This window comes from Muntiacus reevesi, chromosome 1 (genome assembly GCF_963930625.1).
Source record: "Muntiacus reevesi chromosome 1, mMunRee1.1, whole genome shotgun sequence".
NCBI lineage: Eukaryota > Metazoa > Chordata > Mammalia > Artiodactyla > Cervidae > Muntiacus > Muntiacus reevesi.
Window position 1 is genome coordinate 208,474,461 of NC_089249.1, and position 13,190 is coordinate 208,487,650.

Below are 13,190 nucleotides of genomic sequence, written 5' to 3' on the forward strand. Positions count from 1 at the left end.
AAAAGTCATAAAAATCAACAAGCAAAATGGTGATCAGTAAAACAGAGTTTTACCATGTGAGCACTGTAATAAGAGATGGTAGGTTATACCTAGCTGATCCAATTTATTCATGGCAGCTGATAAGAACACGGTAACCCACAGCCTAAGAGGCATGAAAGTAGCAACAACCCAATTACATGGTGACTCTCCCAATATTCTATATTCTAGCTAATCATCTAATTTATTTTGGCACTCCCATTTTTCCTGCAGGAATTTGTACAAGCTTCTTAATGCAGAGCCAATCTGCTTACCACTAAACTGTTTGGTACTATATTATCAAGTGATTTTTTTTTTTAATCTTTCAGTTCTAGATGTGATAGCGAGAAAACAAAACATATAATTAAAGTTTGCTATCAATGAATAAAAAAAGCAAACTTTAAAAAGGGCTACCTGAGATTATGCTGCTGATACTTTTACAGTAATAATGCCAGCACTATACAAGAGAACCTGCAAATACTGAAGTGAGATATTAGGCTGACAAAAAAGTAACTGCGGTTCTGCATGGTTGAACACTGCCATTTGATATTGGAATACATTCTTAAATAAGTATGGTTATACATCATTTTAATGCACATTTCTCACTTTATTTTTTTTCCTAATGACTAATTACTTGCTTTTTATTGTATACATATTTTAGACTACAGAAATTATGTTAGACAAAAATTCAAGTGATTTTCTTATTTAAGTTCAAAATGGGTCGCAGGCAGTGGAGACAACTCGCAACATCGACAACACATTTGGCGTTGGAAATACTAACAAAAACATACACCGTGGTGGTGGTTCAAGAAGTTTTGCAAAGGAGACGAGAACCTTGAAGACAAGGAGCGCAGTGGCCGGCCATCAGAGGTTGACAACAAACAATTCAGAGTATCATCGAAGCTGATCCTCTTACAACTTACATGACAAATTGCCAAAAACCTCAAGGTCGACCATTCTATGGTCATTCAGCACTTGAAGCAAATTGGAAAGCTGAAAAAGCTCAATAAGTGGGTGTCTCAAGAGCCAACCACAAGTCAAAAAAATCGCCGTTTTGAAGTGCTGTCTTCTCTTATTCTACAACAAACTATTTCTCGATCAAACTGTAACATGCGACGAAAAGTGGATTTTATATGACAACCAGCTCAGTGGCTGGACTGAGAAGAAGCTTCAAAGCACTTCTCAAAGCCAAACTTGCACCAAAAAAAGCTCAGTCACTGGTTGGTGGTCTGATGCTGGCTGGTCTGTTACACTATAGCTTTCTGAACCCTGGCAAAACCATTACATCTGAAAAGTATGCTCAGCAAATGGATGTACTGAAAACTGAAATGCCTGCAGCCAGCACTGGTCAACAAAAATGGCTCAATTCTTCTCCATAACAATGCCTGACAGCATGTTGTACAACAAACGCTTCAAAGGTTCAAAGAACTGGGCTAAGAAGTTTTGCCTCATCTGCTATATTCACCTGACCTCTTGCCAATTGACAACCACTTCTTTAAGCATCTCGATGACTTTTTGCAGGGAAAATGCTTCCACAATCAGCAGGAGGCAGAAAATGCTTTCCAAGACTTCATCAAATCTGGAAGCATGGATTTTTATGCTATAGAAATAAACAAAATTCTCTCTCGTGGGCAAAATTGTGTTGTCTGTAACGGTTCCTATTTTGATTAAAAAAGATGTGTCAGAGCCTAGTGATTTAAAATTCATGGTCTGAAACCACAATTACTTTTGCAGCAACCTAACATAAGCTCCATCTTCTACCTTCAAGTTTGGTTCTCATTTACTGTTATTGCATAAATCACAATCCCCTTCATGAATCACACCCTTGTCACAGCAGAGGGGCTTGTGTAACTCAAAGAAGCTATGAACCATGCCAGGCCAGGCCACCCAAGACGGATGGATGGGTCATAGTGACGAGTTCTCACAAAACATGGTCCAATGGAAAAGGAAATGACAACCCACTCTAGTGTTCTTGCCTGGAGAATCCCATGAACTATATGAAAAGGGAAAGATATATGATGCCAGGAGATGAGCCCTCCAAATCTGAAGGTGCCCAATATGCTACTGGGGAAGAGCAGAGGGCAATTACTAATAGCTCCAGAAAGAATGAAGCAGCTGGGCCAAAGTGGAAACGATCCTCGGTTACGGTTGTGTCTGCTGGTGAAAGTAAAGTAGATGCTGTAAAGAACAATATTGTAGCTAGGACACTGAAGCAACCTAGACGTCCATCGGCAGACAAACGGTAAGGAAGCTGTGGTACATATACACAATGGAATATTACTCAGCTATAAAAAAAGGACACATGAGTCAATCCTAATGAGGTGGATGAAACTGGAGCCTATTATATACAGTAAAGTAAGTCAGAAAGAGAAACACCAATACATTATTCTAATGCATATATATGAAATTTAGAAAGATGGCAATGATGACCCCATATGCAAGACAGCAAAAGAGACACAGATGTAAAGAAAAAACTTTTGGACTCTGTGGGAGAAGGCGAGGGTGGGACAATTTGAGAGAATAGCATTGAAACGTGTATATTACCATATGAAAAACAGATGACCAGTTCAAGTTCAATGCATAAAGCAGGGCACTCAAAGCTGGTGCTCTGGGACAACCCAGGGAGATGGGGTGCAGGGGGAGGTGGGGCAGGGGATTCAGGATGGGGGACACATGTACACCCATGACTGATTCATGTCAATGTATGGCAAAAACCACCACAATATTGTAAAGTAATTAGCCTCCAATTGAATAAATTTAAAAAAAAAAAAAAAAAAGAGCAATGCTGCATAGGAACCTGGAATGTTAGGTCCCTAAATCAAGGTAAACTGGACATGGTCAAGTAGGAGATCAAGAGTGAATATCAACATTTTAGCAATCAGTGAACTAAAATAGACAATAATTGGGTGAATTTAATTCAGATGGCCACTGTATCAACTACTGTGGGCAAAAATCCCTTAGAAGAAATGAAGTAGTCCTCATAGTCAAGAAGAGTCCGAAATGCAGTATCTGGGTGCAATCTCAAAAACGACAGAATGATCTTGGTTTATCTCCAAGGCAAACCATTCAACATCTCAATAACTAAGTCTATACTCCAACCACTGATACTGAAGAAGCTGAAGCTGACTGGTTCTATGAAGATCAACAACACCTTCTAGAACTAACACCAAAAACAGATGTCCTTTTCATAATTAGGCTATGTGTATGTGTGCTCAGTCGTGTCTGACTCTTTGCAAGTCTACCCCAAGGACTGTGGCCTGCCAGGCTCCTCTGTTCATGGGATTTCTCAGGCAAGAATACTGGAGCGGGTTGCCATTTCCTTCTCCAGGGGATCTTCACAAGCCAGGGATCGAACCCATGTCTCTCGAGTCTCCTACATTGGAAGGCGTGTTCTTTACCACTAGTGCCACTTGGAAAGCCCTTCATAATCTCAGGGACTAGAATGCAAAAGAAGAAAGTCAAGCGTTACCCACAATAATAGGTAATTTTGGCCTTGGAATACAAAATGAAGTAGGGCAAAGGTTAAAAGGATTTTGTCAAGGGAACACATTTAGTCATAGCAAACACCTTTTCCAACACAAGAGACGACTCTACACATGGACATCACCAAATGATCAACACCAAAATCAGACTGATTATATTCTCTGCAGCTGAAGACAGAGAAGCTCTATACAAGTAGCAAAAACAAGACCTGGAGCTGACTGTGGCTCAGATCATGAGTTTCTTATTGCAAAATTCAGGCTTAAATTGAAGAAAGTATGGGAAACCACTAGACCTAAAGCAAATTCCTTATGATTATACAATGGAGACAAAGTATAGATTCAAGGGATTAGATTTACTAGAGACAGTACCTGAAAAACTATGATTGAGGTTTATAACACTGTACAGGAAACAGTGACTGAAACCATCCCAAAGAAAAATAAATGCAAGGAAACAAAGTGGTTATCTGAGGAGGCTTAGGAAGCTAAGGAAAGCAGAGAAGTAAAAGGTAAGGGATAAAGGGGAAGATATACCCAAGTGAATGCTAGCAAAGGCTATGCTCAAAATCTTTCAAGCAAGGCTTCAGAAGTATGTAAACCAAGAACTTCCAGAAGTACAAGCTGGGTTTAGAAAAGGCAGAGGAACCAGAAATCAAGTTGCCAACACCTGCTGGATCATGGAGAAAGCAAGGAACTCCCAGAAAAGTATCTACTTCTGCTTTAGCCTTTGCCTGTGCAGATCACAACAAACTGTGGAAAACTGTTAAAGAGATGGGAATACCAGACCACCTTAACCTGTCCCCTGAGAAAACCATATGTGGGTCAAGAAGCAACAGTTAGAACTGGACAGGAAACACTGGACTGGTTCAAAATTGAGAAAGGAGGATGACAAGGATGAATATCGTCACCCTGCTTATTTAAATTCCATGCAGCGCACATCAAGCAAATGCCAGGCTGGATGAATCACAAGCTGGAATCAAGACTGCCAGGAGAAATATCTACAACCTCAGCTGTGCAGATGATACCACTCTAACAGCACAAAGTGAAGAGAAACTAAAGAGACTGTTGACGAGGGTGTGAGATCAGAGTGAAAAAGCTGTCTTAAAACACAACATGCAAAAAACTAACGTCATGGCATCCAGTCACATCACTTCATGTCAAATAGAAGGGGAAAAAGTAGAAGCAGTAACAGATTTTATTTTCTTGGGCTCCAGAATCACTGTGGACAGTGACTGCAGCCATGAAATTAAAAGAAATGTGCTCCTTGGAAGGAAAGCTACAACAAACCTGGCAGCTTATTAAAAAGACAAGACATCACTTTTCTGACAAAGGTCCATACAGTCAAAGCTATGGTTTTTCCAGTAGTTATATACGGATGTGAGAGTTGGACCATAAAGAAGGCTAAGTGTCAAAGAACGGATACTTTCGAACTGTGGCAGTGGTGAAGACTCTTAAGAGTACCGTGGATTGCAAGGAGACCAAAATAATCAATCCTAAACGAAAGCAACCCTGTTTATGCACTGGAGCTAAAGCTCTATATTTGGCCAACAGACGCAAAGAGCTGACTCACTGGAAAAGACCGGGATGCTGGGAAACATTGAAGGCAGAAGGAGAAGGGGGCGGCAGAGGATGAGATGGTTGGAAAGCATCACTGACACAATGGACATGAATGTGAACAAACTCCAGGACATAGTGGGAAACAGAGGAGCTTGGTATGCTACAGTCCAATGGGTCGCAAAGAGTCGGAGATGACTTAGGGACTGAACAACAACAACATATTACAACAGGTATTTTAACACATTACGGATACATTACTCTTATCCATTAATTAATTTAGAATCTTAACTAATTTTTTGTTGATTTCATGTGAGTTGCCAAAAAGCTACATGAGAGCAAAACTATCTTCATAAAATCAAAAATTAGCCTAAAAGTAGTAAGGTTAGTAGATTTTGCTGTTGGAAAACTAGACTACATCATATATCACATACCTCCTTTAAGATTGATACTGAGACTCAAATGACTAATACTGGACACCAAAACTTTACAGTCGGTATTTCTGAGCAAATATTTGAACTTATTCAAAGTATGCTATTGAAGAAAATATTACTTTAGCTGGTACTGGTCAACAATATTAGAAGGATTTTTTTCCATTAACATCATCTTACAAAGCAAATACATAAATTGCCCCTGTGGTCTGTGTATCAAATGCTGACATCTTTTAAGTCATATTTTTTAAGCATGAAAAAAGTACTTATAAACTTAAGTAATGACGATTAACACTTACAGTTTTCTGTGTATAATAAGCACATGTATCAGTACAGCATTATTCATTACCTGGAAAATTTTCACATAACACTTCTATTGGTGTGGCTCGTTTTGTATCTCCAATTTTCTGATACCTCTCTTTTAATGTGTCAGCCTAAAACAAAGAAAAAACTCTTGAGAAGTAATTTTAAAATTAAATACTTGGAAGAAAGTATCTTAATAGATTAATAACTTATTAAATTCAATAAAGAAACACAAAAACAATTACCTTTAAACCTTGCCAAGGAAGACTCCCTCTCAGAAAATACATGAACATGTGACCTAAAGCTTCTAAGTCATCTCTTCTACTTTGTTCTGAAATATAAAAGAAACATAAATTTAATTTTCCTTTCCCAGTAAAGGATGCAAGAATGGAAAAATAATTTTTTCCTTACATGTAAATTAATTCCTGATAATTTCTCAAAGTTCAGCATATAAAATATAAATCTAATCATGTCTAAACAATAATGGGTTTACAGTAAAATTATCATGCATTTAAAAAACATGCCACTATGATTTTTCTACATGCTACTGGAGATTTATTTCTTTCCTTAAATATTAATATCTATTCCTACAAATAAGGTAAGGAGGAAAGGGTTCCATGATGAAAAACAGAGTCACTGTGTACTACAGCTCCATTTTATAAGATTTAGAATATAACATATTAAAAATTTTGAAAATACCTAGAACTAACAATGTTTAACTTTCTTTAGTTTCCCATTTCCTAAACTTAAATGAGGCCAAAAATTCTATCCCACATACCATACTCTCCATTAGTATTAAATACCATTAATATATTGCACAATATATTTTTAAAAGCACTTGCGTTTGACGCATTCCATTGGTAGTAACTCCTCTGGCAGCACCAAAAATATGCTACCAGAACAAATTGCCACTTTCAAGTTTCTATTGTTCTAGTAACAAAATGTTGTATAGCATATAACTGAATGATATAATAACAGACCAAGACTCAGGGAGGTACTTACAAATATTTGCTGAGTGAACGTTTGTTTGTTTGTTTTTTTTCAATTTTTTTGTCACTTGAGCTAAATGCTTAATTTTTGTTAGTATTTTAAAATAATACAAAAATGTTAACAGTAAGAGGAGATAATAATAGTTTAACAAGAGGATGTTCGTGTGCAAGATGTTTCATCCAAATGAACACTAAGACTATCCAAGCAGTACTAAATGCTTTAGGAAAAGCAAACCTTTCAAAGGACGGATCTGAACTAGAGTAAAAGGGTCAAAAATGTTTTAATTTTTACTATGCAACCTTAGAATATTCTGTAATTGTCTTCTGAAACACCTGTTACAGTTTTAGTAAATATGTTTGTGTTTTTATTTAATCAACATCTATCCTCTCACCTTACAACATCACAGGAGAACAGAGGTCTCTGGCTCAATAGCCTCAGGGCCTATTGTAATGGCTGCCACAAAACAGGCAATCAAGGCATACTACTTAAATATATAAGTGACTATACAAAAATATACTAGATTTGTCCCTATTAAATCTAAAGTATGTCTCTTTTCTATAACTATAGGGAAATATCTAGAAGAATAGGAATCAAATCATTAGTAATTAGGGATACGAAACTGGGGGACTAGAAAGGTTATTTCAAAGGCTTACTTCATATGTTAAAAAATGTGATATAATGGGAATTTTTCCTTATATTTCATATTTTAACAATGTAAGCATATTTTATTTTTAAAAAAGCAAACTTTCAAAATAAGTAATATAGACTTAAAATTCTTCTAAAACTGATTAATGAAAGCAGGATATGAATAACATGAAAAAAGTCCAGTAATGACTTTTATAACTAAAATTTCACTTTACTAGACCCGAGGAGTCTTAAAGAATGAGGAGTCACAGAAAGAAAAAAAATACTATTTCTGAAGTCCCACTGAGAATCAGAATCACCTCTGAAGCTGTTAAGAATGTCAGATGAGTATAGCTAAGGCTGGATGTTGATTCTTTGGGTATGACATAGAGTAGAAGAATGTACACTTAAGGTTTAGCAGATGATTCTGAAGTATAACCAGATTTGATAAGCACTAAAAACAAACTTTTTTTACTTATGTCTAATTTTACATATAATAAAATATACTTATTAAAGGGTACAGTTTGATAAATATTGGCCACACATACATATAAGTACGACCACAATCAGTAAGTATTTCCAACCCTCCAAAAGATTCCCTTTTACGCCTTACCTGCTATGCTCCACCCCCCCGACCCCGGCCTCAACCACACACATGTTTTCTGTTACACTACAGAAGATCTGACTTTTTATAGAGTTTCACATGCATAGGATCATACAGTATGGACCTTTTGCTTTACTCCTGTTGCTGTAAGCTTTAATTAGGACCTCATTACTTTTTATTGCCAAAATCATTTATCTATATGGCTACTGATGTACCTTTGAGGAACTTCTGGTTTTGAGTTATTGTAAATAAGGTTGTTAGGATCATTCTTGCACAAGTTTTTGTGTGGACATATGTTTCCATTTCTCTCACATATCCAGGAGTGGGATTACTCCATTATGTGGAAAGTGTAGGTTTGACTTTATAAGAAACTTATGCACTGTTTTCCAAAGGGTTTGTTCCATTTTATATTTCCACAAGCAATACATCAGACTTCAAGCTGCTCCAGAACCTATCATTCAGTATGGTCAATCTTTCATATTTAGCCACGCTAATGGCCATGAAGTATTACCTCACTGCAATTTGAGCTTCACTGATAACAACATTTTGAACATTGTTTCACATTGTTACTGGTCATTCACATATTTTTTTGTGACATGTTGAGATACTGTACCCATGTTTAAAAAAATTATATTATTTGTCTTATAATAAATCTTAAAGAGTTGTTTGTGTATTTTGGATGTAAGTCATTTTCAGATACAAGTTTTGCAAATACTTTCTCCCACACTGTAGCATGTTTTTTTCATCTGCTTAACAGTATCCTTCAAAGAACAGCAGTTTTTATTTAGATGAAACCCAATTTATTGGACGTCTTTGTTGTTGTTTTATGCTTATGCTTTTTTATGTCTTACCTATAACATCTTTGACTACCCTAAGGTCACAAAGATTTTCTATTTTTCCTTCAAGAAATCCTATAGTTTTGGTTCTAACATTTAAATCTGTGAATCATTTGAAGTATTTTTCTCCTGTTTGCTTTTGTTGTAAGGGTTTAGATTCATTTTTTTCAATACTGATGCCTAGTTATTCTCACAAAGTTTCTTGAGAAGGCTGTCTTTTCTCCTTGGGTAACTTTTGCACTACCCTCAAAAATCAATTAAGCATCCATGTATGGGTCTATTTCAGAACTGTATTATGATTCAATTACCTATGTCTATACCAACACCACCCAAAATAAGTAAAAGAAAAGAATAATGATAAATTAGAAAACAAATCATGAGAAAATGGACAACCAGTAGAGAAAAACATTGAAATCAAAAGCTGGTTATTTGAAAAGTTGAATAAAATTAATACTCTCATTAGGATAAAGGAAAGAACACAAATTACTATTATCTGGGGGCATCAGGACAGATCCTACAGACAGTAAAAGAACGATAAAGAAATGTTACAAACTAACATTAAGCCAATACATCCAACAACTTAGATGAAATGGACAAGTATTTTGAAAGCTATAAATTACCAAAATTACCTCAAGAAGAAGACAGTTTTATATTAAGCAAAATTTAATTTATAATTTATAATCTCCAAATATAACTATGGGTCCAGAAATTATCACTAATAAATTCAATAGAATTTACTAGAAACATTTAAGGAACAATACCATTTCTACACGAACTCTTTCAGAAAATAGAAGAGAAGGAAACCCCTCCCAACTTAATTCACTACCCTGTTACCAAAGCCAGACAAAGGCATAAACAAGCAAAGAAAACTACAGGAAGTATCTCTCATTAACACAGATGCAAAATCCTTAAAAAGAAAGTAAACTATGACAAAGTAGGGGTTATCCTGTGACTTGAAGGTTGGTTTAACTTTCAAAAACCAATTGATATAATTATCCAACATTAAAAGAAGATATGAATCATAAGAACATCTCAAAAAATATAGAAAAAGTACTTGAGAAAAGCTAACATGCATTTACGATTAAAAAATTCTCAAATAAAAAAGAAGGAAACTTTTTCATATTAAAAAAGGACCTCTATGAAAAAAACAGAAATTCTTATATGAGGAAAAGGCATCCCTAAGATCCAGAACAAAGCAAGGATGTTCACTCACATTTTCTATTCAATATTGTACTAGAAGTTCCTGTCAGTACAACAAAAGAAAGAGAAAAAATTAAAAGATATCCAGATTTTAACTGAAGAAGTGAAACTATTTTTCCTTTTCTTAAATCCTAAGTAACCCACACACAAAAAACGGTGTTAGGACTAGTAAATGAGTTTTAGCAAGGATATATGATACAAGGTCAGTATATAAAAACTAATTGTATTCCTATACTAGAAATGAACAATCAGAAAATGAATGTGAACAATAATAAAATTTCCAATAGCATCAGAAAACATGAAACATGGGGATAAATTTATCAAAATACAAGCAATACTTTGTATTTTGTAGTACTTTGTAGTATTGCTTGTATTAATTATAGTATACGGTTTTAAAGACTAAATGCTAAGTGATATATAAAAACAGTGGGCCCACCATATCTATGGGTTTTGCCTCTGTGGATTCAACCAACCATGGACTGAAATATCTGTAAAAAATAATTCCAGAAAGCTCCAAAAAGCAAAACTTGAACTTGCCAAGGGTTGGCAACTATTTACAAAGCATTTACATTGTATTAGTTATTATAAATAATCAAGAGATGATTTTAAAGTATATGGGAGAAGGTGTATAGGTTATATGCAAATACTATGCAATTTTATATTAAGGGCTTGAGCATCCTTGGGTTTTGGCATCCTCAGGGTCCTGGAACCAATTTGTGGATATCAAGGGACAAGTATACTAAGCCCTACAGTAGGACTTTTACTAAAGTGAGGAACTGGTCATAAAGACAATTCTCCATTGAATTCAACCCAAGGGGAGGTTTAGTTATCACAGTGACAATAAGTCAAGATCATAAGGTGATCGTGCCTACATGCTTGTCTCACAGAACAGTCTCATAACCTACAGAGTATTTAAAAAATCAAACCATAAATAGGAGCTATTAAAATAAACCTATTACCGAAACTCGGTCTGAAATATTCCTTACTCTGATAATTCCTTTCTTTCTGTTTTATCACCAACTGACAAATGTGAAAATAAATTTCACTGTGCAGTAACAGAAGTCATGAAGAGGGCTTTCTCTTTGAAACACAGTAACTAAAGAATACCTCCTCAGGTCTATAACAGTTGGGTTAGATGAAAAAAAAAATCCCAAAGGTAATTTGGCCCTTATTAAATCTTGTTCACAATCTTTAAATCAGTTAACTACAAAGGATTATTTGAAAATGGATGCTTCTGTCAAAGGCAGAATCTTTATTATAGGAACTCTTGCTTTGAGCAACTAAAACATTAAAAAGTGACAATTTTCTTTACAATAGGTACCATTAACAACTTATTGTTACTTTAACAACTTACTGGTCAGAGATATTATTAATATTAATACATCTTCTGTAACCTGAACATTATTGATCAGACAGTTTCAATATTCACTTAACTAACAAATCACTGGCCACAGCTGTTAGTTTCTGCAAAAATCTCCCAGTCAATAATGTGTTAAATAGGTTCTCCAATAAATTTAAAAGTTATGTAAAGAATCAAATTAAAATTCTGCTCTTCGGGAATATATACATCACATAAAGTAACACAACCAACACATATTACAACCCTAGTTGTGTCAGTGCTTCATACAGATGATCGTTTAAAATTATGAGATATACTCGAAGTGTCAGTAATCTCCCAATAAAGAAATTAAGGCTCAGAATGATTGTGACTAGCTCAGAACTATGCAGAATTTCAGATCATGTGCCTATACTTTTTTCATTTCAGAAAACAAGGTAGAGTCAACCAATTAATCAAACGCTTATTAGAAATCTCTACAATGCTTTTCTATTTAAAAATTCTACTCTTGCAACTCAACACTATTTTCCTCTTTTTAAAACTGACTAATTACCTAGCATTGTTTCCATTGCAACTGAATTTCTATTCAATTTTCAACAGAAAAATACCACCCCAAGATATCAAAAGCCCCACTAAAAGGTAGGAAACTCTCTAATATATGCACATGTATTTCCAAAAATAAACTTATTACTGCATTTCCCTGAAAAAATAAAAAATGAGGCTAAAAACATGTTAAACTAAATACAAGCATGACAAGAAAGCTGGACAACAAAAAATCTCACCAAAGAAAGTTTATTCTTTATATGTAAAATAAAACCAAAATACAAAAACAAAAATCACTACAAGCAAATAAAGTTTCACTTTACATTTCCTTCTAAAAGGTTTAAAGTTATTTTTCCTTGGCAACTCATAAAAGAAAAAAAACCCAAAACTCTTTCACAAGATTCACTGAGCTTATTCACATTTTTCAGAATCACATAACTGAGTTTCTTAGAAATGAAAACACAAACTCAAAAGAAAAAAGATAAGCATAATTATGCAAGACAATTCTCAGCAAAAACCCACTAATCCAAATGCCTTATCTAGCAATATCAAAAACTCAGAAAGAAAAAATACGTTTTCTGAGCAATGGAACTCAAAATATGCATACATGTGATTCCTCAAAAAGTCCTCTTAAAAATCTAGTCATCTTAATTTAGATATAATTCCAATAAGTTTGGCTATCAGGTTACAAGAAGCAAAACAAAAGATGAGAAAGTGCTGCCAGAAGTAGGTGTACTACATATAATAACAAAAAGTAATCAAAAATATAGTTGATGGGGTAAAAACCTGTTTAAAAAAAAAAAAACACTGTTTCAAGACCTACACTGTATGGTAGTGGCCAAGGAACAGACAAATAGATCAATGAACAGAATAGAGAGCCCAGAAATAGACTCTCATTAACAGTCAACTGACCTTTGACAAAGGAGCAAAGGCAGTACAATGGAGCAAAGATAAGTCTTTTTAACAAATGGTGCTAAGACAGCTGAACATTCATATGTAGAAAAATGAATCGAGACACAGAACTTACACTGTTCACTATTCAAATTAACTAAAATAGATAAGAGACCTAAACATGAAACACAAAATTACAAAGTTCTTAGAAGATAACACAGGAGAAAATCTAGAAGACCTTGGGTTTGGTGGTAAGTTGTAAGATGTAATACAGTAAGCACAATATATGAAAGAAATAACTGATAAACTTGACTTCGTTAAAATTAAAACTTCTGCTCTACAAAAACTACCATCAAGAGAATAAAAAGATAAGCCACAGACTGG

General features: G+C 34.9%; 1 protein-coding gene across 7 annotated transcripts in view; it reads right to left on the reverse strand.

The window, feature by feature from the left end:
• Positions 1-13,190, reverse strand: part of CSNK1G3 (casein kinase 1 gamma 3) — a 121,811-nt gene that overhangs the window by 35,138 nt on the left and 73,483 nt on the right. For all 7 annotated transcript variants that reach the window (XM_065918206.1, XM_065918202.1, XM_065918207.1 and 4 more), the window contains exons 7-8: positions 6,028-6,113; positions 5,829-5,913 (exon numbers count right to left, since the gene is read on the reverse strand). In XM_065918206.1, coding sequence (XP_065774278.1) covers positions 5,829-5,913; positions 6,028-6,113 — 171 coding nt within the window. The remainder of the gene's footprint in view (positions 1-5,828; positions 5,914-6,027; positions 6,114-13,190) is intronic.